General features: G+C 43.7%; 2 protein-coding genes and 1 non-coding gene across 3 annotated transcripts in view; all 3 read right to left on the bottom strand.

Moving 5' to 3' along the window:
- The window catches only part of ARL14EPL (ARF like GTPase 14 effector protein like), a 39,637-nt gene that overhangs the window by 13,138 nt on the left and 1,921 nt on the right, over positions 1–24,578 (bottom strand). The window contains exon 2 of the mRNA XM_040444275.1: positions 10,580–10,725. The gene's annotated coding sequence lies outside the window, so the exon portion shown is untranslated. The remainder of the gene's footprint in view (positions 1–10,579; positions 10,726–24,578) is intronic.
- The window catches only part of LVRN (laeverin), a 77,768-nt gene continuing 72,591 nt past the window's right edge, over positions 19,402–24,578 (bottom strand). Inside the window, exons 20-21 of the mRNA XM_040444273.1 lie at positions 20,556–20,773; positions 19,402–20,015 (exon numbers count right to left, since the gene is read on the bottom strand). Coding sequence (XP_040300207.1) covers positions 20,633–20,773 — 141 coding nt within the window. The 3' untranslated portion in view covers positions 19,402–20,015; positions 20,556–20,632. The remainder of the gene's footprint in view (positions 20,016–20,555; positions 20,774–24,578) is intronic.
- LOC121010890 (U2 spliceosomal RNA) lies at positions 23,075–23,267 on the bottom strand. The gene has a single exon (XR_005781407.1). It is a non-coding gene; the product is annotated as a U2 spliceosomal RNA (small nuclear RNA).

Below are 24,578 nucleotides of genomic sequence, written 5' to 3'. Positions count from 1 at the left end.
CTCTGGGCTGATGGCTCAGAGCCTGGAGCCTGTTTCCGATTCTGTGTCTCCCTCTCTCTCTGCCCCTCCCCCGTTCATGCTCTGTCTCTCTCTGTCCCAAAAATAAATAAACGTTGAAAACGCCTTCAGAAAATGCTGCATAGAGAATAGCTCTATACAGCCAGACATTTCACCAACATCAGGATAAATCATTGTTTCTTTGATTGAACATCAAATGAAGTAGTTGGCTTAGGGTAGGAGCCACCATGGATAAATTGTTTACCTTGAAACCTCAGAATCACATCGCCTGGCAAGTTGCTGGCTCTATGGAGGCTTTGGGAACTATGTCACCCTAGAAGCAGCCCAGGTCCAGATCATCTTCCTGGTCACTCTGGGGCACTGGTCATGGAGGGGAATGCAGGAAAATGGCTCACACTTGAATCGTTCACATTTATTTTTAGGATGCCCCCAGCACCATAGAGTTGAATTTTTGAGGGCTTATTATATCCTTTTCTGTTTTGTTTTTTAAATAGGCTTCATGCCTAGCGAGGAGGCTAACACAGGGCTTGAACTCACGACCCTAAGATCAAGACCTGAGCTGAGATCAAGAGTCAGGTCGTTACTGACTGAGCCACTCAGGTGCCCCAAGGGCTGATTATATCTTCCATAAGGTGGAATAAGTACATTTTTTTCTTTTTTCTTTTCAATGTTTATTTATTTTTGAGTGTGGGGGAAGGGGCAGAGAGAGGGGAACAGAGGATCTGAAACACACTCTATGCTGACCGCAGAGAATCCCATGTGGGGCTCGAACTCACAAACTGCGACATCATGACCTGAGCTGAAGTCAGATGCTCAACCAACCGAGCCACTCAGGCGCCCCTATTTTTTTACTTTTTATCCCGAATGACACTAGCAAATTATCAAAGCAAGAAAAATGTTCAGTTTATACTCTAGCCCAAAAGTTGACCTCTGCTTTTATTCAGGAGCTGATAAAGCTGTGTAATCTGAGAACTATCTGGAAGACACTCCTCAGAAAATATTTAGAAAAGACACACACATAGACATCCATAGAGAACATTCAAATGCATAGTGTGGTAGTGAATGGATCGAAAGGTTTTCATTAAAAGCTGCGACTCACAGTAGAGATTCGAGCTATTTTAACCTCATTCTGTCTCCAGCCTTAGTTTCCCATACCTGCTACAAATGATAAGTCACTGAGGTAATTGACAGGTGAAGCAGATCCCACCAGGGACACCCTGGTAAAGAGAAACACTGTGCTGGTGATCAATTAAGCCGTTCCCCTGCTGCTCCCTCCCAGCTGAGTCAGCTGGTTTCAAAGCCACAAAACTGCACAATAACCTCTAACAAAACCTCGACTGCCATTTGTCCAAAAGTATTCATAGTAACTTGGATCCAAGCCTTTGGGGGTGTTTTTTAGATAAACAATGTGGACACTTTAGAAACAACTTTATTTACAAAATATAAGTATGTATCCTAGTTATATATATCTTATATATATATTGCTGTAAATATATATTTTTATAAATATATAGTATACTATATATATATACTATATATATTTTATAAAGATATATAAATAATATAAAATATACATCACACACACATACACACACCCTTCTGTGGCTCAATATAAAATAATGTGAAAACAAACATCATGCTTTTAAAGTAATTTCAAGGGACGGTCACCGGAAATTGACAATGTGACCACAGGGGTGTTAATGCCATTGCCAGAATGTGGTAACTGGGCATCACTCTGTAACTAAACCTCCTGAAAAGCATATCTGGGTCACTTAAAGATCCGCAGCCACAAGGGCCTCTCCAGTCACACCTTAGTTATAACTGGATCTCCTGAATTACACATTTTCATTCTTCCTTGCAATTTCAAAGACTACAAAAACCACAAAGCTGTGTGTTTAGCCTGCCCCATCAATGGAAAGGAAAGAAGGAAGACAGCTCTTTAATGACGCCAGAAGATTAGGCCATTTTCCGCTGTAGGGGGACCTTTGGCATGAACATTATTGCAAGTGAAACGCAATCAAAACCCAGCAGACTCAGGAAAAGCTCTTTACACACACTCCCCCCTCAACTGCCTGTTTGCACCAGGATGAGAGCCAGTAACAGAGACTCCCCTTTACCTAAGAAACGTATCGACATAAGAGGGCACCTCTGTTTTTCAAACATCCCCTTTCACCTTCCTGCTGAGTTTTCCTCCTGTTCCTATCTTCAGACCCCCAGCCCCTTCTTAGTTCGTGTAAGTGTCCTGTTGCCTTACTGTCTTTGAAATGCCCATGTCCATGTAGATTCCCCGTATGTACACTATTCAATCTGATTTTCTCCTGTTAATCTGTCTCCTGTCGATTTGATTCTAAGTCCAGTGAGAAAAATCTTGAAGGGCAGAGGAAATTCTTCCTCCCTGCCACAGCATTGTCCTGATAGATATACTTCCAACTACTCATCCCACCTTTTAGGGATGGAGGTTCTTCGCTCCAGACCGCCGTAAGTTTCTTTTCTATGCATTTCTTTGCTGCCGTTTTTATTTCAGTCCACACTGTAACAACAGGACCCCAATTTTTTCCCACTCTGAACGACAACACAGTAGCATCACAGTATTTATTCCGAGTCAATATCTGGTGGCCTGCTTTAGCCTTGTCTCTCTCTACCAGCCTCAGAGGGAATCAAGTTTACATGCATCCTCAGAAAAGGAGCATCCTTGAAATGACTGACCTCCCACTCTCCCTCACTCTCTCCTTCCTAAGGAGAGTCGACTCATCAAGCCCAGCGATGGGGGGTAAAGAGAAAGAGCACATACCTTTCAGTTGGATGAAAAAGAAGGAAGGAATAGTGGAAACAAGAGAAAATGTTCTTCCTTGTTTCCTTTGTTTTGCTGAGAAACCGTAGAGCCCTCCAGGGAAAAAGACACAAGGCCTCTAAGGTCCTCCTACAGTTGAATGCTTTTTTAATAATGGTGGAGAGGAGCAGAGGTGGCAAATGGGAAGGGGGGTGGATGTCAGGGGTGGAGAGTGATCCTTGACTTTCTCTTCCACCGAGACCCTGTTCTAAAATCATACGACATCAGGGAATGAAGGTACATCTGCTCACCATCTCCCATCGCCCCGAAGCAGTGAGTCTCAAGCTTAAGTTTTGACTTTACTATTGAGTCTCCTACGTTGACTGCAAATGTTCAACAAATGTTAACCCCAGTTGCTCCCAGGCTGTATTTATATTTCAGTGTAAACAGCATACACACCCCCACATAGTATCTCAAAATAGAGATACTTTATATACACACACACACATATATAGTATCTATAAAGTATAGTTTATATTGTATTATTATGTAATTTATAACTATATTATTATATAATTTGTAATTATTTTATCATACAATTTATATTATGTAATGTATAACTACATTAATATTATAGTATTATATTACCACTGTAAAATTATATATTATTTATATATTCTTATTTTTATTATTTGCATCATTTACACTATGTGATATATTATGATTCATATATTCATGTATTATAATATCTTGTAATATAATATTATAATCATATTTTATATATTATTCATATTATGTATAATTTGTATATATTATATATTATCTATACATTGTTATTTATATAGTATACATTACAGTATACATAGTACAGTATATATATATATAAAGTATATATATAGTGTTCTTAAAAAGAACAAGGAGAGGAAACAAAATCTTCACTTAGAAAAGCTTATAACCCATCTGGCAATGCTACAAAACCTTAAGGTTGTGCCAGGATTAAGTATATTTGATTTAAACTTTACATCCTTTAAGCAAACTGCTGTATCTTTCAGATTACACAGTAAACCTTGCAGATCAAAATTTAAACATATATACATTTAAGCTAAAAACCATTTAGGGAAAAAATTGTGTGGTCCCAAGAGAAAGCCAGGTCATGTTTACAAGTCGTGCCTAAGGTATATATTAATCTCTAAATTACAGCCCTCTAACGATTGTCCTCTGCCACCAGGACTCTGATATTGTGCTGTGAGTCATTAAAACCGCTTCACTGGCAGGTTGATACCCGCCCCGTTCATTTGTGAATTAGAGGGTAAAAAACCACCATTTTACTCCTAATTACTTTTGCTACAAAGAACAAGGGAAAAGAAACAAAATCTTCAGTTATAAGAGCTTGCAATCCATCTGGCAACGATACAATACTTTACGGTGGTGCCAGAATTAAGTGTATTTGATCTAAACTTTATATCCGCTAAGAAACTGCTATATTTTTGAGATCACACAGGAAACTTTGCATATAAAAATGTTGCCATCTTGCCATTTAAGGATTGCCAATCCCATCTCGCTGATGAAAGATCCAAAAACCTCAAAGCAGCTAAAAATCCCACCAGGCTTTCCCACAATCACATCTTACAAATATACATTCTTTGGCCAGCATTTGGCTCTGTTCTTACACATTCCACAGGAAAAGGTACTCGTCCCTGATTTTACCACACAAGATGAACACAGAAGGTATGATCACATCAAGGGCCGAACGCAAGGACAGGAATCCTCTTAAAACCAGATGGAGGAAAGCCGTCTAAAGAATGAGGATTTTCACCAACCAAAAGTTCCAACTGAAAACTTAAAAAAAAAAAAAAAAATTAAAGTGCTAAGAAAGAACAGTGCGCCAGGGGACTGAAAATTATTACTTCCTCTTGTTGCTTCAATTGAAAAAAGAAAATAAATCATACAAAATAATTATCCTGTACTATTTCCAATTTTCTCAAGCAAAATCTATTAGCTGTTCAAACTCATGGTTTAACTGGCAAACCTTCAGAAGAGTTTTACATCATGTTTTCACAAAGATTAAAATTTAATCTTAAAAGATGGAATAAAAATTAATAATACCTCACTAAATTTGCTATTCCTGAATGTATTGCATTTTCTACATAGCTTTTGCTAAGAAACTATGATTTCTTTCATCTTCAGATGTCTTCAGGTTTTCTGGACAATATTTAAAATTGGTTGCTTTTTCAAGTGAAGGATTCACGTACTAAAACACTCTTCGGTTCACTTACTAATTCCTGGAGAGTAAAAATCTTTGCGTTGGAGAGCTGTGTTAACTTATTTTATCAGTTTGTAGCTAGTTGAATATTAATGTGTAACATACACTGTACTATACAGGGAACATGGCTCTATAAGCTTATTTATCATGATAACACTTATTATTGCAAAATATTGGAGTGCCCATATACGGGCAAGTGGTTGAATAAAGTATGGTATATCCATGTGTACCATAAACATGAGAAGAGAGTAGGAAAGATCCCTATGATGTGATACAGAGTGATCTATAGACTGTATTATTTAATGAAAATAACAGAGTGTGATAGAATATCTACTCTCCGGGTAAGGAAGTATACTACCCTTCATGTAGGAAAGAAAGGGATCTGTGGGTGCCTGGGTGACTGGCTCTTGATTTCAGCTCAGGTCATGATCTCACGGTTTCATGAGTTCAAGCCCTGTGTTGGGTTCTGTGCTGACAGCACTGCTCCTGCTTGGGATTCTCTCTTCCTTTTTCTCTCGGCCCCCGCCCCCCCCCCCGCCCTCTTTCTCTCTCTCAAAATAAATAAATAAACAATAAAAAAAAAAAAGGAAGAGATCTGAGACAATCTGTTACTTGTAGGCCAAACAATTTCAATAAATTCAGTATGGTGTAAGGTGTTGCTTATGAAATAATCAAAAAGTCACTGGCTCCGAGAGCGGTAAGCATCTAGGGAGGAAATCTGCGGTAGGTAAGTTTCTAGTTTTATCTTCCTAAATGTGTTAGCGTCCTTGTCGGCTACTGGACAAGCTCGCACTGGGCTTATTAACAGTCTAATGAAAGAATCCAACTGAGAATAATCTTCATTGTCTGGGCACTGTTGCTGTGGATTCACTGTGCTAGTGTTTGATTAAGGTGCTTTTACACTATGAAACTGTAATAAGTTGTACTTTTGAAAAGGCAGACTTCCTAGCGGGAAATCTCCATGGAAGTCCGATTGTGCATGGAGCTGATAACCCGAGCCAGGAGCCGTGGCTCCAGCTCCAGAGGCGTCCAGGGGCATCTGCTTTTCCAACCATTCACTCAGCAGGCATTGATTACATACCTGTTACCTTCCAGGAACTGTGTGAAAGATAACAAGACAAGTAACACATGGTTCTCTCTCTAAAGAGCTCCTAAGTCTAGAAGGAGATATGTAAATCAAACAGATACAACATATGCATCATAATTGCTCAGGACTCTGCCAGGGCCAGGGGATGGGGTAGAGAGACTAGTGGCTTTCCCTGGAAAGGGATATCAAGGAGGGCTCCGGAGAAGAGGTGCCAATTGAGTTCATTTTGAAAAAAGAACGGAGAAACTAGGTAGAGAGACAGTGGGAAGGGCATTCCAGGCGGATGGAGCTGCTCTAAGTAAGAGCTATAGGTAGGGGGAGTCTCCCATCTTTCAGAAGGGTCTGCTGGCAGGTGGAGGCGTTGTCCAGGCTACGGTAAGGCTGAGCCACAAGTGCATGGAGATAGCATCTGTGTATTTATAGACTCTACTAAATGCCTTTCCCAGACAACAATAGAGTGGCTGCTGGCAGATGACATGAATGAGGCAAGGGAGAAGAGCGTCAGCAGAGGTATGTAGTTTTGAGAGCTCCAGCATCTCTGTTCTGGAAAACTAGTCAAACTGATTTCACACAATTTGTAACCTGAGCAAAGATCAGTAGAAGTTTCTATGGTGTGCAGGCAAACTGCTTTCTTTTGAAAAAGACTGAATTGTTTGGGGCGCCTGGGTGGCTTAGTTCAGCATCTGACTTCTACTCAGCCCACGATCTCCTGGTTTGCGGGTTCGAGCCCCGTGTCGAGCTCTGTGCTGACAGCTCAGAGCCTGGAGCCTGCTTCAGATTCTGTGTGTGCCTGTCTCTCTCTCTCTGCCCCTCCCCCACTCGCGCTCTGTTGCTGTCTCTCAAAAATAAATAAACGTTAAAAATGTTTTAAAAAAAGATTGAATTGTTTTACTATTATTACTATGACACTACTATTACTGTATATTTACTATTGCTATTAGCATAACTATTAAGTAAATATTGCTGTGCTATTTTCATTTACTAATGTCATAGTAACATTTGTTTCTTCATGAACTACTTCCCAATTTCAGGACACGTTTTGTATTTGCCGTACCTCAATTTGTTTCTGTTGTTCTGTCTTCTAGAAGTGACTTCCCATCATGCCTTAAAAAAACTATAGACAGGTGGTGTGTAAAAAATCTTTAGAGAGGCATCTTTGACCCAGCAATTAACTCTGAGGGACTTCTTCTAAGGAAAGATAAAGTTCTTTGCAAAAATTTAGCATCTTGTTTTAATTGCTACATTATAGAGTTGCTAGGTTGGGAGAGCAAAAATTTAACGACTTCTTTATTAAACAAAATTATGTAATACAATCTAGCCCTTAAAATGATGCTGTGGAAATGTATTTGTTAACAGGAAGAAAGATATACATACTTGAATGTTAAGAAAGCACATTCCAGGGGCGCCTGGGTGACTCAGGGGGTTAGTGGCTGACTCTTGCTTTCCGATCAGTTCACGATCTCACATAATCTGACAGTCATGGGATGGAGCCCCGCGTCCGGCTCCACACTACACATGAAGCCTGCTTAAGATTCTATTTCTCTTCCTCTGCCCTTCCCCACTCCCGTGCACACACACTGTCTCTCTTTCTCTCTCTCTTTCAAAATAAATAAATAAACATTAAAAAGAAAGACAGAAAGAAAAAGCAAGCAAGCAAGCAAGCAAGCAAGAGAGAAAGAAAGAACATTTCAGATGAGAATCTACAGGGTGTATTTTTTCCCCCTAGAGGTATTTTGGTAAATCACATTTTTCTAGGAGCTTAACCATTTTTTCCAAGTTTTCAATGTTATTGACATAAATTTGTTCAAAACATCATTATGTTTTCTGTCAGAAGTATCTGTAGTTATGTTTCCCTTTTTATTCCTAATGCTATCTGTGCCTTCTCTCTTAGACATTTCTCATCCTATCAAAAAAAGCTCTTTTTCTTTCATTCCTTCTTTCTTCCTTTCTTTCTCTTTCCTTCTTTCTCTTCCTTCCATTCATTCATTCATTCTTATATATATATTTTTTTCTATTTCATATCTTTGGGTCTCTTTTCGTGTTATTTTTCTTTTGTCTTAAGATGCATGCTCAGCTCATTGGCTTTTATTCCTTTTTTTCCTTTTAAAAAACATTTTTTAATGTTTATTTATTTTTGAGGGGGTGGGCAGAGAGAAACGAAGACACAAAATCTGAAACAGGCTCAAGGCTCTGACCCGTCAGCACAGAGCCCAACGTGGGGCTTGAACCCATGAACTGTGGGATCATGACCTGAGCTGAAGTTGGACACTTAGATGACTAAGCCACCCAGACACCCCTATTCCTTTTTTTCTTCTAATATGAGCATTTGTGCATATAAATCTCATTAGGTCTGCTTCTGTCTGCTCGATTTACTTGTCTCCTTTTACCATATTTGAGTCCTATCTACAATTTGAACTCTTGTTTCAAAGAAGAAATATTTTCCTAATATTTTATTCCATGGAGAAGTTTCTTTGTATTTTCCTCTGCTTTCTGGTATATTTGTTGTCTTACGTATTCTTTATCAGTTATTTGTGATGTTTACCCCAGTGCCTTTGGAAAGGTTCCAGGCTGATTTTCTCTGATTGTCTGGAGACCATGCATGGAGGCCAGGCTTTCTGGGACAGCTATTTGATGACAGATAATGGGAAAAGGGACTGGGGAGGTGAACCGGGGAGAGCAGAGAGATGTTGACTTGGAAAGTTTCCCACCACCCCCCTGCTCTGGGTGTCAGCCTCCACATGTGCTCTTGGCTTACAATCAAGCCTGGAAGGCCCTCTGGTCCTTTCACTGATGGAGGCCAGGACGTGCAGGGCTGGCTGCCCCACCCCCACCCCCTACCACTCCAGTAGCAAGGTGACTTGTCTGTGCATGTCCCCATTCTGTTCCATTTTCTGTCTTTCCAGGATGTCTCTCAGGCCCCAGGCTTGCTCTGGAAGCCTGAGGCTTGCAGTTTCAAGGATGTCCGGTTTCCGTCAGCGTGCATGATGTAAATTGGAAGGCTGCATATCGTTAAAGATCCACAGGGCCATGTTTGCTGTCCGATTTCTTTCACAACTGGGTCCAAATTTTGCTTTATTTAGCAGTCATTATTCGTGGACTGTGGTTTCCTGACCGCGCTCTGTTCCTAGGTCCGCCGAATAGTGATTTTTCATGTCTGTTTAATACCTCCCATACCTACAAAGCCACCTTCTGACTCGAACCTGGTGTCTCCGCCTTCAGTCCTTCACGCCCTCACACATCACGACCACAGTGACATCCTCCTAAAATGGATTCCATTGTGTCGTTTTCCCCTTCCAACACCTTGGTGATGCTGTGTGATCCTTGGCCCGTATTTCAGGCCATCCGTGACATGACCTACATTTACTTTCCCAGCTCACTGTCACCGCAGCCTTCCCTCAACCTGACTTCCATTAGCCGTTCCTAAATGCAAGGAACGTTCCCACCTTCAGGACCCACTTATGTGTTCCACACAGTCCCTTTACCCAATTAGGATAAGCTCCCTGCTTCCGTGTTTCTAAGTCTGTATTTATAGTTGCTTCTGTACACACTTACGTCCCCTCCTGGCCTTCTCTCACTTCAAAGCAGCATCTGTAAGGCCTCCTGGTTCTAGAACACGTGTCTCAGTGACTAGCACATTGGGGCTCACGACATATCCACTAAGAGAAAAGCGGGAGGCCACATTTACCACTGGAAATAGTAACTTGGGGATCTGTTTCCTGTGATTCTGAGCACTGTAGGGCACTCTTCTAGGGTCTCACCCAGTCCCCTAACCCTACCTCTATCCTGCCTGCCTGTTAAATTGGAACATAAGATTCCTGCCTTGCGTAGCAAAAGTAAATCACACAACCGTCCCTCCCCATGAATCTTAGATCTGCGATGTGTCTTCTCCTTTTACTACTGACACAACCTAAACTAATACAGTGTTGATCTCAAATTTGTGTTTAAAAAAAACCACAAGGGGCGCCTGGGTGGCTCAGTCAGTTGAGGGTCCCACTCTCGATTTCGACTCAGGTCACGATCCCAGGGCTGTGGGATTCCTCCTTGGGATTCTCTCACTCTCCTCCTCTGCCCCTTTACCCTGGTCTCTCTCTCTCTTTCTTTCTCTCTCCCTCTCTAAAATAAAATTAAAATTAAAAAAACACAAGCCAAAACCAAAAGACAACATATTCCTGTGTGCATGCACAAGGAACTGTCATTAAGAATAGTAGGTATCTTTGTATTTTTGTTTTACCCTTCGTTATCCCCTACACTTACATGTTTCCTAGACTAACCATCTATTTTACAGTTTTTAAAATTAGTAATAAATATTTTGAAACCTAGGTCTGAGAATAAACGCAGTTTCTCAGAGTATGTGCAAAATAAATATGCCCAGCAGATGGCGCAAAACCTCAATCCAGAGAGAAAATCTTCAAGAACGCCCTGTGGAGGGCACGTTTCTTACCGGCCAAGCATCAGTAAATGGACGCTGGTCCAGAATTTTCATGCCCACCAAATATCATTTGTTTGACCTCTTCTACAGCCCTAGGTGAGTCATGTCAGAGGTAAGCGACGGGCGTCTGAGGAGGGCATGTGTGGGACCTACAGAGGCTGCAGAATAACATGATTTGTCTAGAAGGTTCTTGAGGAGCAAACAAGCTAGATGTCTTTGTGATGTTGCGCCTGGAAAGGGCTTTGGAGATCACGGAGTCCATCAGTTTTCAAACGTCATTTTTTAGATTTTCCTCTAAATCAACCCCAACGCGTGAAACCCACAAAACCAGAGCCATCTCAAGTGAAATGGAGTTTGGGAACAAGAACCCTTTTGGGCTTCCCTTTGCCTGAGTCCTCCCCTGCCCCCCATTGGTGGCTGACATAATCAAGGAATTGGCGGTGCTTAATCAACATCTATAGAATCCATAGCATACTTCCAAGAAACGCTACAGAAAATCACTAATGCATTTTGCATTACTTTCAAGTTACCAAGGAAAAGGATTGCTCAGAGGAAGAGAGTTTCCAATTTCAAGTGTAAAAAAATACATAAAAAGATGAAAATCATTAATTGCTTTCAAAGGAAAAACTCACTAAGGACAGTCAAAATGCACCAATAAATTCAGCACTTTTTCACAAATTTGACATCTGCATTTGGAATTCATATTAAATTAAATTTCTGGGATTTTTAACTTTGGAGTCACTTAGAGCCTTTAAAAAATTTTTTTTAACATTTATTTATTTTTGAGAGAGAGAATGCAAGCAGGGGAGAGGCAGACACAGAATCTGAAGCAGGCTCCAGGCTCTGAACTGTCAGCACAGAGCCCGACGCGGGGCTCGAACCCACAAGCCGTGAGATCATGACCTGAGCATCGTGACCTGAGCCGAAGTCAGACGCTTAACCGACTGAGCCACCCAGGCACCCCTCACTTAAATCCTTTTCATGGCCATATGTGGTTTATGAAACCTGTAGGAATGGAGTGTTACCACTAAAGCTAGCTTTCAGGAGTAACATAAGCATATCTGTGAGTCACATTTACATGAATAAAGTTTATTTCTATCAATAAAGTATCCTTAGGCTATACTTTCTGTATAATCCATAGGTTTTAAATGTAATTATAAACCATAGCAATTAATGATTTGACAACGTGAAGCTAGTTATTTTAGAACTTTGGCCATTCCCTAAAAATCTATGTAAATAGTGTTTGCAAAGTAGATCCAATAACCTCTTTAAATGCATTTACCTAAAGTTTCTTTTCAATACAGGTCCAAATCTAATGTTCTTATACAAATCATTCTTAGAAAGTTTTCTTTTGTTCTGAAGGCTGTGCCTGCATGAAGCATTGCCTGTTTTTCCAAGAGCTGCTTACTTGAGGGGCAGCTGGATGCCTCGGTTAAGCATCTGACTCCTGGTTTCAGCTCGGGGCATGCACGATCTTGCTGTTGGTAAGTTCCAGCCCCACATCGGCTCTGCGCTGACAGCTCAGAGCCTGGAGCCTGCTTGGGATTCTCTGTCTCCCTCTCTCTCTCTCTGCCCCTCCCCCACTGTGCTGTCTGTGTCTCTCTCAAAATAAATAAATAAACTTGAAAAAAAAAAAGCTTGCCCGCTCTCTAGTTCTGGCCCATAGTGTGTGTGGATTAACAGCATTCCTATAAGAGCATCTTCACCGTGTCCTGAACTGATAGGTAAAAGAAAATGCCACAGTAAATGAGGTTTGGCAGTACACAGCGTGTGTGTTAAATTCTGGCTTCTGCGTCTGTTGCCCCGTGTGTTGAAATCGGAACAATTACACTGACCTGAGTTGGTTAGGAGGCCACCGTCTCTCAGTCCCAAATCCTCCTTGTTCTCTGCTGTAGCGAGGGCAGGACCCGGCTCTGCAAACCGAAATCCGGGCTGTGCCAGCTCTGCCAGCAGGGGGCGCTGAGGCTCACGGAAAACCTGGGGTGGGGCGAAGGGGCTTGCTCCTTCCTCTTCGCTTCCCGCTCTGCCATCATCACCCCAGCAATGACCCTTTCTCCTGAGGGTGGTTGTTGGATTCCAGTTCCTGGGATATTCCCCGTGGTCTCCGAGACCGAGCCTGGTGTGTCGCCTCAGAGTGCCAGGGGCCCCGTGCTCAAGGTCTGGGTCCCCGCCCTGCCCGCCCTTTCTCTGAGCTTCTGAGGCAGCAGCACCTGCCTCTAGGTTCTGCATAAGCTCACCTCTTCCGCTTGTTACTCCTGTCCGGGAGGTGCTAGCCGTTTCTTGCAGGTTTTTTTCACCCCCCTTGAGGTTATCTCATTGTTACTCTTTTAACCCTTCGGTTCCTTATATACTATTTATTGATGTACTATTTTATTTTTAAAGATTTATTTTTGAGAGAGAGTGAATACGCATGCACCAGTGGGGGAGGGGACAGGATCTGAAGCCGGCTCTGCGCTGTCAGCAGACAGCCCCACGTGGGGCTCGAACTCACGAACCTTGAGATCATGACCTGAGTTGAACTCAAAAGCCCGACCGACTGGGCCACCCAGATGCACCAGTTTATTTTTTATTTTAGGGAGAGGGACAGCATGAGAAGGGGAGAGGGGCATGGGGAGAGAGAGGGAGAATCTTAACAATCTCTTAAGAAATTCTCTTTGGAGGGGCACCTGGGTGGCTGAGTCGGTTAAGCGTCCCACTTCTGCTCAGGTCATGATCTCTCGGTTCATGGGTTCAAATCCCACGATGGGCTCGGTGCTGACCGCTCAGAGCCTGGAGCCTGCTTCGGATTCTGTGTCTCCCTCTCTCTCTCTGCCCCTCCCCCGCTCACCCCTCTGTCTTTCAAAAATGAATAAACGTTAAAAAAAAATGAAGAAAAAGAGAAAGAGAGAAATTCTCTTCAGAGAACGGATCCCATGACTCTGGGACCATGACCTGAGCCAAAATCAAAAGTGAGACACTCACCAACTGAGCCCCGCAGGCTCCTCTATACCATTTTTTTTTTTTTTAAATGGTAAATTCTCTGAGTCCAAAAAAAGCAGATCTGGTTTCTGATTTCCTGACTGAGGCCTGAGGGAGGGCAGCCGACTCCCAGAAAATAGACTCTCAAGGTGGGATTCTGATCACGCCCCTGGCCTTGGACGCAGCGCTGACACTGCCCATCGATCAGGTTAATTACAAGGGGGTACTTAGCGAACAAGCACCTTCAAGGCCCCAGCGGCTGCTGTTTAGCCACTGTCACCGGGAGGAGGTGGGACAACATGGCCATTTGTGAGTGTGCTGGGCACTTACAGGAAGCAAATGACCAGCTCAAGTCCTAGTCATTGAACCAGAGAACTTCAAAGGGAGTTCTAAAATAAGCTCTTTTTTTTTTAATTAAAAATTTTTTAAGTGTTTTTATTTTTTCATATTTTAACGTTTAGTCATTTTTGAGAGACAGAGAAAACCAGAGCATGAATGGGGAAGGAGCAAGAGAGGGAGACACAGAATCTGAAGCAGGCCTCAGGCTCTGAGCTGTCAGCACGGAGCCGGACTCGGGGCTCGAACTCACAGACTGCGAGATCATGACCTGAACCGAAGTCAGATGCTTAACCGCCTGAGCCACCCAGGTGCCCCACTCTGTACCTATTTATAAAAAGAGTGTATTTTCTGTAAAATCAGGGGGTGTGTTGGTGCGGGGGCAGGGAGAACACCAACCTTATGGAAGAAATCTGTCCCCTCCCCCTGCCTAGCTTTCACAGAAGCTCCTAAGACTGAAGCCACCATCTGGCACTGGTGATTCGGAAGGCCTTCTGCTCACTGTTGAAGTCCAAGAAACGCCTTCTGAAAGAAACCATACCTATCCTCTGTCACAGGGCATTCTTAGGACAATCTCCTAAATGAGGCCTCAGACCGACGGCCTCACTAAGGCCTGGTTCGCATGAATTGGTGAAATTATCAGACTGTGTTGATCCCATGTAAGAGATGCTAGTGTTGAGGGGCCATTCTTTTTTTTTTTTTTTGTAATGTTTATTTTTGAGAGAGAGAGAGAGAGAGGGAGAGGGAAGGACAAAGAGAGGAGGGGACAGAGGATCTGAAGCAGGTTCCATGCTGACAGCACCTAGCCCGATGCGGGGCTCAATGAACCGTGAGATCATGACCTGAGCCAAAGTCAGATGCTTAACCAACTGAATGACCCAGGCACCCCTTGAATAACACTTTTTCAGAGAGAGGGAGGGGGAGAGAGACAGAGAGAAGGAGAGAGAGAGAGAGAGAGAGAGAGGGAGAGAGAGAGAAATGAGTCCAAGCAGGCTCCATGCTCATCACCGAGCCCGACACAGGGCTTGATCCCAAGACCCTGGGATCATACTGACCTGAAACTAAGAGTCAGACACCCAACCAACTGAGTCACACTGGTGCCCAATAATTTTTTAAGTTTTTAGTCCCTCTAGGACTAAAATTTCCTCTAGGAAAATATTGGCTGAAACAAGACATTAGGTTTCTTGGGACAACCTAAGTTTTTACTTTGTGTTAACTGAAATGTTTAACAGATAAACTTTAGGACTATGAGTGGCTGTTACCATGCCTGAAAGGAAAAAAATGATTTGAAAGAAAAATATATTATAGTTTTACTAAAAAATAACATTTATTTTTAAGTTTATTTAATCACACATTTATAGAAAAATTGGAATTACAATACAAAAATATTTTTTCCTGAATCATTAAGAGTGAGTTGTCACCGGATGCCCCATTCACCCCTTGATGTGTACTTTTTTTTTTATTTTTTTTTCAACGTTTTTATTTATTTTTGGGACAGAGAGAGACAGAGCATGAATGCGGAAGGGGCAGAGAGAGAGGGAGACACAGAATCGGAAACAGGCTCCAGGCTCTGAGCCATCAGCCCAGAGCCTGACGCGGGGCTCGAACTCATGGACCACGAGATCGTGACCTGGCTGAAGTCGGTCGCTTAACCGACTGCGCCACCCAGGCGCCCCAATGTGTACTTCCTACAACCAGGGATATTTTCTACCTAATACAACACACCTGCAGAGTCAGAAAATTAATGTCGATACATTTCTAGTATCTAATCCTCAGACTCCAAATATTTCCAGTTGTCCCAGTAATGTTCTTCATAGCAAAAGGATCCAGTTCAGAATCACATTACACTTTGTCGTCATGTATCTTTAATTCCCTTCAGTCTAAGATGGTCCTCTATCCTCTATATTTCCTTTACTTCTGTGACCTTGAGGCTTCTGAAGACTGCTTTCTGGCATGTACCTTAATTTGGGTTTGTCCGATGTTTCCTCATGGTTAGATTCATGTCATGGAGGTTTGTCAAGGATATAACAAAAGTGTCATCTCGCCTTTTTAAACAGAGCAATTTTTTTTTTAATTAATTCCACTGGGATGATGTTCACACTCACGGGTGGAGTGAGGGGATGTCTGCCAGGTGATAATTGTAAATTACTCACTTTCCCTTTGTAATTTATTCGTGTTTTATGGTAAGTTGCCTTGAAATTGTGTATATATCCTTTTCCTCATCAACATTTCAATTGTTCATTAGACAGAAAACTATAGATTCATGAGTCTATTTGATAACTTGCTGTCTTTATTATGATGCTCAAATTTTCCCAGATTGGACTAAAAGGGGGGTGCTTCAAGCCGGCTTAAGTATCAATGTTCCCATCATTCTTTGAACACTTCCTTGTCTTTCGGTACAAAAAGACATTCCGTCTCGAATTGTCCCTTTCCCATGAAAGCCCTGAAATCAGCCATTTCTCTGTGGAGCCCTGGTTTGCATAGTAGACCATGGTGTTTAGAAGCCAAGATCTGGGCACTAGCTGTGTTCGTTGTTGGTAGGGTGTGGCTGCTCCCAGGCCCTCCCTGCTGAGAAGGTAGGATTGATGTTGACATGTATATCTATATCCGTATCTGTATACGTATCTGTACCTACACATCTGTTCGTCTACAGAAGGGGCAAGATGCGTCTACACACATTTACATGTCTATGCAGGACTCTATCCATATACTGAAAACTGTGAGGACTGTTCACATCCATACCTCCGACTCCAATCCAACGACAAAAGGTCCCTTCTAGGTTTCCCTTTTTGAATGTTTGCTATGCTCTTCTCCAACAGTGAGAAACCTGGGTCCTATTATCATTTATGTATCTTTGGATATGATTCACTCATCTGTGGTCACCAAGCTCCCATCACTGTCCTCCCCCCACCCCACGTGATGCCCTCCTCACCATCCTCAGGCTCCCTTACCTCATGCTGGGTCACTGCCCTGGCTCTGAAAGTCCCCTTTACCCCACTAGGGCTTGGACTCCCCATTCTCACCCTGTTTGGGCTCCGACTGCCCATGCTAGGTGGACCCCTGCTAGATGTCCACCTTACCCTGTTTGGCTCTGACTCTCCATGTTGTAAGCCCCTCCCTGCCCCGTGTGCATGTCCTACTCACCTTCCTGGGCTCTGCCATCCTGTACCAAGCTGCTCCCCACTGTACAGACTCCCCCATCGCCCACCCAAACTCCCCCACCCACTCCGGGTCATGGGTCTCCCCGGCCCCACCCCTGACTCCCCCTCATAAAGAGGCCTGCCTAGCTCTGCCTCACCTTAAGGACCAACCTGTTTATGAAGGAGAAGAGGAAAAGTCCACATGACTCTTAGATATGTGTGTTGTAAGGAATATCTTTGCTGAATGTTGTTGGATTCCAGAGAAGAGCGGGCCAAAAGCAATATTTACATGGTCTCGAATGCTGATTCCTGCTCCTCCGCGTGAGGGAGGCAGTTCTATTTACTGTGAACCCCATTAAGGCTTTGCTCTGGCCATGTTAATCCTGCTAGAGTTTGGATGGAAAAAAGATAGCATTTGTTGAAGCAAACAGAAAAAGCAATCGAGCAGGCTTCCCTTTTAAAGCTCATCTCAGGGAGCCTGGGTGGCTCAGTTGGTTAAGCCTCTGACTTTGGCTCAGGTCATGATCTTGCAGTTTGTGAATTCGAGCCATGCATCCGGCTCTGTGCTGACAGCTCAGAGCCAGGAGCCTGCTTCAGATTCTGTGTCTGCCTCTCTCTGCTCCTCCCCTGCTCACGCTCTCTCTCTCTCAAAAATAAACACTAAAAAAATTAAAAACAAAATAAAGCTCGTTTCTCTCCTTCATTCATTCCTCAGAATAAACTGCAGTGCAGCTTGACCCCAGAGCTCTAAATTACAGACGATCTCCAGTCCTCAAGACCAAGGCATCTGTTCTTTCCTTTAAAGTCAGCGATGGGAAGTCACTGAGTGGGTTGATCAGGAAAGAAGCAGAAGATTGTAAGGAAAACTTTTCATTTCTAGTTACCAAATGGAAAACAGTCACGATCACATTGTACATCTTATAAACTTTTTTTTTTTTTTATAAGGTGAACAGTACAGAGCAAACTGGGTAAACTGGATGGCTTGGAGAAGTGGTTTTATAGGTGGGGCACTAATAGGTAAGCTGGGTTATTGGTGATTGGAGTATTTATGCCCTTTACACAAATCTACATCAGTATCCCTCCCTGACTCCTTGCTATCTCAGTAGTGACTCAATAATTACTTCACTTTATACCAAGGGTAAGTACAATATGATAAAATGCAATGCCTATCTGGAATAACTGTCTTCATCCAAGTAAGACAAATGTATATTACTCAGAATTCTTTTTCATATTCAGAGGAAGGACTATTAACCAATCAGGTGGGCATTTGATAAGCTCTTTAAAAAAAAAAAATGAGTGTTTATTTATTTTTGAGAGAAACAGAGTGTGAGCAGGGGAGGGGCAGAGACAGAGGGAGACACAGAATCTGAAGCAGGCTCCAAGCTCTGAGCTGTCAGCACAGACCCTGATGCGGGGCTCAAACCCACAAACCGTGAGTGAGATCATGACCTAAGCCGAAGTCGGACACTTAACCGACTGAGCCACCCAGGTGCCCCATAAGCTCTTTAAGTGCTTTTTATTTACTACAGAAGCTAAGATGTAACTGGATTTTGATCTTCAACAGATAGTTGGAGAGTGGCACTTGGGCACTCCTCTGGTGGGATCAGGCAGTCCTCGGCGGTGTCACCCGCACCTGGTGACCAGTGTCAGAGCCTCCCAGCACACTTGGATGGAGAGCACAGTGGGGTAGCAAGACCAAGGTCGCAGGAGGGGCAGACAGCCAGGCAGAAGGCAGGCAGAGGTTGCTGGAAAGGGAGAAGGGAGCCCAAGAGGGATAAGGAGGGAGAGGAAGAGGAGGAAGAGGAACGTGGAAGAAAAGATACAGGTGACATGGTTATTGGAAATGGGGACTGTCATCAGAGGAAATATAGGAAATAGAGAACGGATGGTCTAGAAAATACCGGGAGATATCTTACACATAATGACTTGGATGCATGGTGATATTCTATTGCTTACATTTAAAATTTCTTTTTCTTTTAATTTTTTTTCATGTTTATTTTTGAGAGAGAGAGACAGAGCATGAGTGGAGAAGGGGCAGAGAGAGGGGGAGACACCGGATCTGAAGCAGGCTCCAGGCTCTGAGCTGTCAGCACAGAGCCCAATACAGGGCTCGAAACCAGGAACCGTGAGATCACGACCCAAGGCAAAGTCGGACACTTAACCAACTGAGCCACCCAGGCGCCCCCGTTTTAAATTTGTAAATTTGGAGAAGACGACTCTGACCTACGACCCATGGTCAAGTCTGGGGGGTGGGTGGTGCTTTGGTTGGTTTTCATGGCCACATCCACTCACTCAGGAGCCTCTTTGTGTGAGACAAATACAAAACGAAACTGGTTCTGCTTCACTTGCGACTACATCGACTTACTCCAGCAAGAGGGAAAAACTTGAGATCACGTTGCCTTGAGTTTATACAACATCTTTAAGGCATTTAACTGGCATATTTCTTAATGTTTACATCACTCTGAGGTAGATCAGAGATCTGTGGTTTTACCCCCATTCAACAAAAACAAAATCAGCGTGAAAACACAGAAATCACACAAAGCCTAGAGCAGGATGCCTTGCTTTAGCGGTCCCGATTTAATCCTGTGTAACGAAACTAAGCTAATTCCATACATCGTAACTGATGAACGCCTTTAAAGTTCTCCAAACTACAAGCAGGTTCGATTTGGCCAGATGAAACCGCGTTTCAAACTTAGTCCCCTGAGGGCTTGACTGTAAAGATTATGCTCTGGTTAGCATGTTGGCCTTTTAGCTCTATTTCTCTGTATTTGGCCACTTCCCTGGGGCTGAAGATCTGCCCCTAATTGCTACTGTCTGTTGACAGCATTATTTTTGCACAGAGACTTTGGCCAAATGAGCGTCTGGCCCACAGGTGGGTACGCAGTCTCCAGCTTCAGAGCAAAGCCTTCCTCTCATTCCGGCCTCCACGACAGCAATCCCAAGGGCACTTTGTGGATCCTTCGTGACACAATAAAGGCTTGGTAGCCTGTAAAGTGTGACACAGGCAACGGGCACTGTGGGGAGAGAGAAACAGGCAGACACATCGCTTGCCTTGAGGGCACTTAACACGGCTCATAAAACGACCTATTTCTTCTTTTTAAAATTTGCTTTCCGTGGCTTTTCTGCGTGCTAGGGACTATTAGTTTTTCTGGTTTCTGTTCCTTTACACTGCTGTGTTATTTGCTCATTACACTTTTAAATACTGCACTAAATAAACCCCAGAGTATTGCAAATCCGTATTTCCCTCAGAAAAGAATGTGCGCTTTTGGCCAAGGATTTAACATCCCACTGACTTTCACAACAGAACAAGCAAGACTCTTCTAAGGTGAATTTGTTTTCACAAGGCAGTTAAAGTAAATTCTGTGGTTTTGTAGCCCAACATGAAATCTCCCCGCGGGGGCCCCGCCCCCCCGGAACGGAGCAGCACTGGCAAAACCCTCAGCCATCACTGAGCCTGAGGGCCGAACGTGACAATATGGGAAGGACGGAAAGGACTCCCAGGAGCAAATGTGATGGACACACGAATGACAGAACATGAGGTTTTCCAGACTCACAAAGTATTGGAGGACAGAACTCTGCACAAAGTACATTATGACGGGCCTGAGGGGTGCCGGAAGTGGCCGCCGCTCAGTTACGTGTTTTTCCGTAGCCACGCTGTCATCCTGGCGTTGCGCTTTTTGTTTTCCAGATTTTTGTTCTTTATTGTCTGTAACTTGGCACGAACTGTGAGCTTCTGGTGCTCTTCCAACATGTTGCCGAAAAACTGCTGCAGCTTGAAGGACAAAGGGAAGGCCGGTCAGTGCAAACTCAGGTCTCGTTTAGCCAGAAGAAGGCCAAGTTCATGCTCAGTAACAACAGGCTTGCAAATGGCCCGTGTGGGCAGGGGCGGGTGGGAAGGCCGGCCTCTAGATGGCGTGCTCCTGGGGAGACGGGCGCTGAGACAATGCGGAGACTGCACACCTACCCTGAAGAATCAGGTGCGGATTCCATCTGTGGAATGGGAACTTCATCTATTTTGTTCACTGCTCTAGTCCCCCGAGGGCACACAGTAGGTGCTTGATAATGACCTACTGAATGCATATCGGGGATTATACAAGATGTGTGGGCAGAGATACAGTGAGATCTTCTCTTATCTCAAAAGAAACTTTGCAACTCCTCAAGCTCAAAGCTGGCACCTAACATCTGTGCCTTTACAAGTGTATCCTTTATTTAAGAATACTGAGATGGTGGCGGGGGCGGGGGGGCCTGGGTGGCTCAGTAGGTTAGGCGTCCAACTTCAGCTCAGGTCATGATTTCATGGTTCCTGAATTTGAGTCCCACATCAGGCTCTAGGCAGACAGCTTAGAGCCTGGAGCCTGCTTTGGATTCTGTGTCCCTCCCTCCCTCTCTCTCTCTCTGCCCCTCCTTACTCACCCTCTGTCTGTCTCTCTCTCAAAAATAAATAAATACTTAAAAAAAACTTTTTAAGTTATTTTAAAAAAGAATATTGAAATGGGCCACCTGGGTGGTTCAGTTGGTTGAGCGTCCAACTTTGGCTCAGGTCATGATCCCACAGTTCGTGAGTTCGAATGCCACATCAGGCTCATTGCTGTCAGCACAGAGCCTGCTTCAAATCCTCTGTCCCCCATCTCTATCCTTCCCCCACTTGCACTGTCTCTCAAAAATAAACAAACATTAACAAAAAATATTGAGATAGTAGCTTTGTCCACTGACTAGATTCCTTCACTGGGTCAGCTGGGGCATTTATTTATGGGAACATCTACCTCAATATTCTGCATCAGCCACACCCCAATGAACTAATAAGTTATATTCCAAAAGTCTATTTCTGTGTCACTGGATTAGAATTTAGAACATCCCAGATGACTGTGTACCCATCCCCCGCTCGCAAAATGTCACTTAAACACTAATGTACTTGAAATTGAGCAGAAATAGGTCATCAAGCCTAATTACAATGTCAAAGAAAAGTCAGTTTGGAGGAAAGAGCAGGTGAAGGAACCAGGAACAGACCTCCCAGCCTCTCCCACACCTGCCTGCCGTGGGAGCGACAGGCCACAGCCCCGATGCACCTGTAGTGTGTGTGTGTGTGTGTGGGAGTCTGTGGGACCGTAGGTGGGCTTCCTGTGTGCTGGAGAGCATGAGGCCAGGCTCTGGTGGGGGCAGTATGAAGCCCTGAGCAAGAAATAATGGAGAGCGTATAGTACCTGTGCTACGCTAGAGGGAGAAGAGAACTCGTGCGGCTTTTCATTTTTATTCTTGTCATTATTCTCCATATGATCCTGTGAACACATAGATTACGGCAGGACCCTTGGAGATGACTACTTTTTGGCAAGGCTATTCGTAGTAGCTAATTTAACTTGCTTTCAAAACTGCAAGAATTGAACCCCTGCGAAACATACTTTTGCATTAATAAAAATCAACTATCAGTGAGTACAGTTTCGGAACTTTGAGGACAGCTAAATTTATACACACTTCATTCATTAAACAACAAAAAATCTTTGCTGGGTTCTGTAGACACAAAGATGAACTGATGCCCTTTAGACGACACCAGCACACTGGGGCTCCTGGGTGGCTCAGCCGGTTGAGTGTCTAACTATGTCACATGGACAGGGTCCAGCCCCAAGTCGGGCTCTGTGCTGACAGCTCACAGCCTGGAGCCTGCTTCAGATTCTGGGTCTCCCTCTCTGTCTGCCCCTCCCCTGCTTGCATTTGCACTCTCTCTCTCAAAAATAAACAAACATTAAAAAAAAAAAAAAAAAAAAGGAAGATACTCGCACAAACTCGCCATCCCTGTGGGAGCACTCCTTCCAGCATTTCTGGGTGTGCCCTTCACTCTCTTGTCCAGGGAGTCCCTGGTAAATCACGTCCTGACAGCTCAGTCTCAGGCAGGCCCAAATGCAAACAGAGATCATTCCTTCAGGAATTAGTGGTTCTTCCTCTCTCTTAACAACAACTACACAGCTCACTGCTTCTCTCTCTCTCTCCTCTTTTTTTTTTTTTTTTTTTTTTTTTTGGCTCACGATCAAACCTCAGGCCTTTATGACTTACATGTTTATTGGTGTATTTGCTGGGGCAGAGAGGTTGATTTTTTCTTTCTTCTCGTTTTTTTAACCAGCTCGATGCATGGAGGGGACGGAGCAAGCTCCTAGGCCATCTCCCTGCTCCCCAAATCCATTTAATATATTGCCCTCGGAGAGAGGATGTATCAGTTATAAAACTGGTAAGAACAGATACGACGCTTGATCTGAGCCAAAAGGCCAAGAGGCGATTGAGTTTCCTTTCTTATTTACACAGGCCCCTTCTGTTCTTAGGAATATGGTCCCAGGCCACGGTGTTTAATTTGTACTCAGGCATTAAAAAAAAAAAAATTAAGTCTATTGAAATGAAATCAATGGACAATAAATTATACTCACTAAAGCATACAAATGAGTTGTGATGACTATATACACCCGTGAAACACATAGACACGTTCAAAACACAGTACATTTCCACTACCCACAAATTCCTTCAGGCACTTTGCAACCCTCTGCAACCCTCCCTCTGTCCCAGGCAGCCATTGATCTGCCTTTTATCACTAGAGATTATATTTGCATTTTTTAGAATGTGCGTGTGTGGTTTTTTTTTGTTTTTTTTTTTTTCCAACGTTTTTATTTAATTTTTTGGAACAGAGAGAGACAGAGCATGAACGGGGGAGGGGCAGAGAGAGAGGGAGACACAGAATCGGAAACAGGCTCCAGTCTCCGAGCCATCAGCCCAGAGCCTGACGCGGGGCTCGAACTCCTGGACCGCGAGATCGTGACCTGGCTGAAGTCGGACGCTTAACCGACTGCGCCACCCAGGCGCCCCGCGTGTGTGTTTTAAACTCAGCACCATCATCTTGAGATCTATCCAGGCCATGACACAAACCTATTCTTTTTTTTTTTCTTTTAATTGCAGGGTAGTATTCCCTGGTGTGGATATATTACATTTTCTGTATCGATTCACCTATCGATGGATGTTTGGATGGTTTCCATTTTTCGGCTAACGAGAATGAAGCTGCTATGAATATTCATGTAGAAGACTGTGTGGATGTAGGCTTTAATGTCTCTTGAGTAAAAAAACCTAAAAGTGGAATTAATAGGTCACTATATGTCTAGTGACATTTTAAAATACTGCCTTGGGGCGCCTGGGTGAAGCGTCCAACTTCAGCTCAGGTCATGATCTTACGGCTGTGGGTTCAAGCCCAGCGTCGGGCTCTGTGGTGACAGCTCGGAGCCTGGAGCCTGCTTCTATTTCTGTGTCTCCCTCTCTCTCTGCCCCTCCCCTACGCGCGCGCACACACACACACACACTCTCTCTCAAAAATGAGTAAACATTAAAAATTTTTTTAGGGGCGCCTGGGTGGCGCAGTCGGTTAAGCGTCCGACTTCAGCCAGGTCACGATCTCGCGGTCCGTGAGTTCGAGCCCCGCGTCGGGCTCTGGGCTGATGGCTCAGAGCCTGGAGCCTGCTTCCGATTCTGTGTCTCCCTCTCTCTCTGCCCCTCCCCCGTTCATGCTCTGTCTCTCTCTGTCCCAAAAATAAATACACGTTGAAAAAAAA

The sequence above is a fragment of the Herpailurus yagouaroundi genome, unplaced genomic scaffold (assembly GCF_014898765.1).
Source record: "Herpailurus yagouaroundi ecotype Mexico unplaced genomic scaffold, PumYag 192, whole genome shotgun sequence".
NCBI classification, from domain to species: domain Eukaryota; kingdom Metazoa; phylum Chordata; class Mammalia; order Carnivora; family Felidae; genus Herpailurus; species Herpailurus yagouaroundi.
The sequence above is the reverse complement of the archived record's forward strand: the minus strand, read 5'-3'. Positions and strand labels throughout refer to the sequence as shown.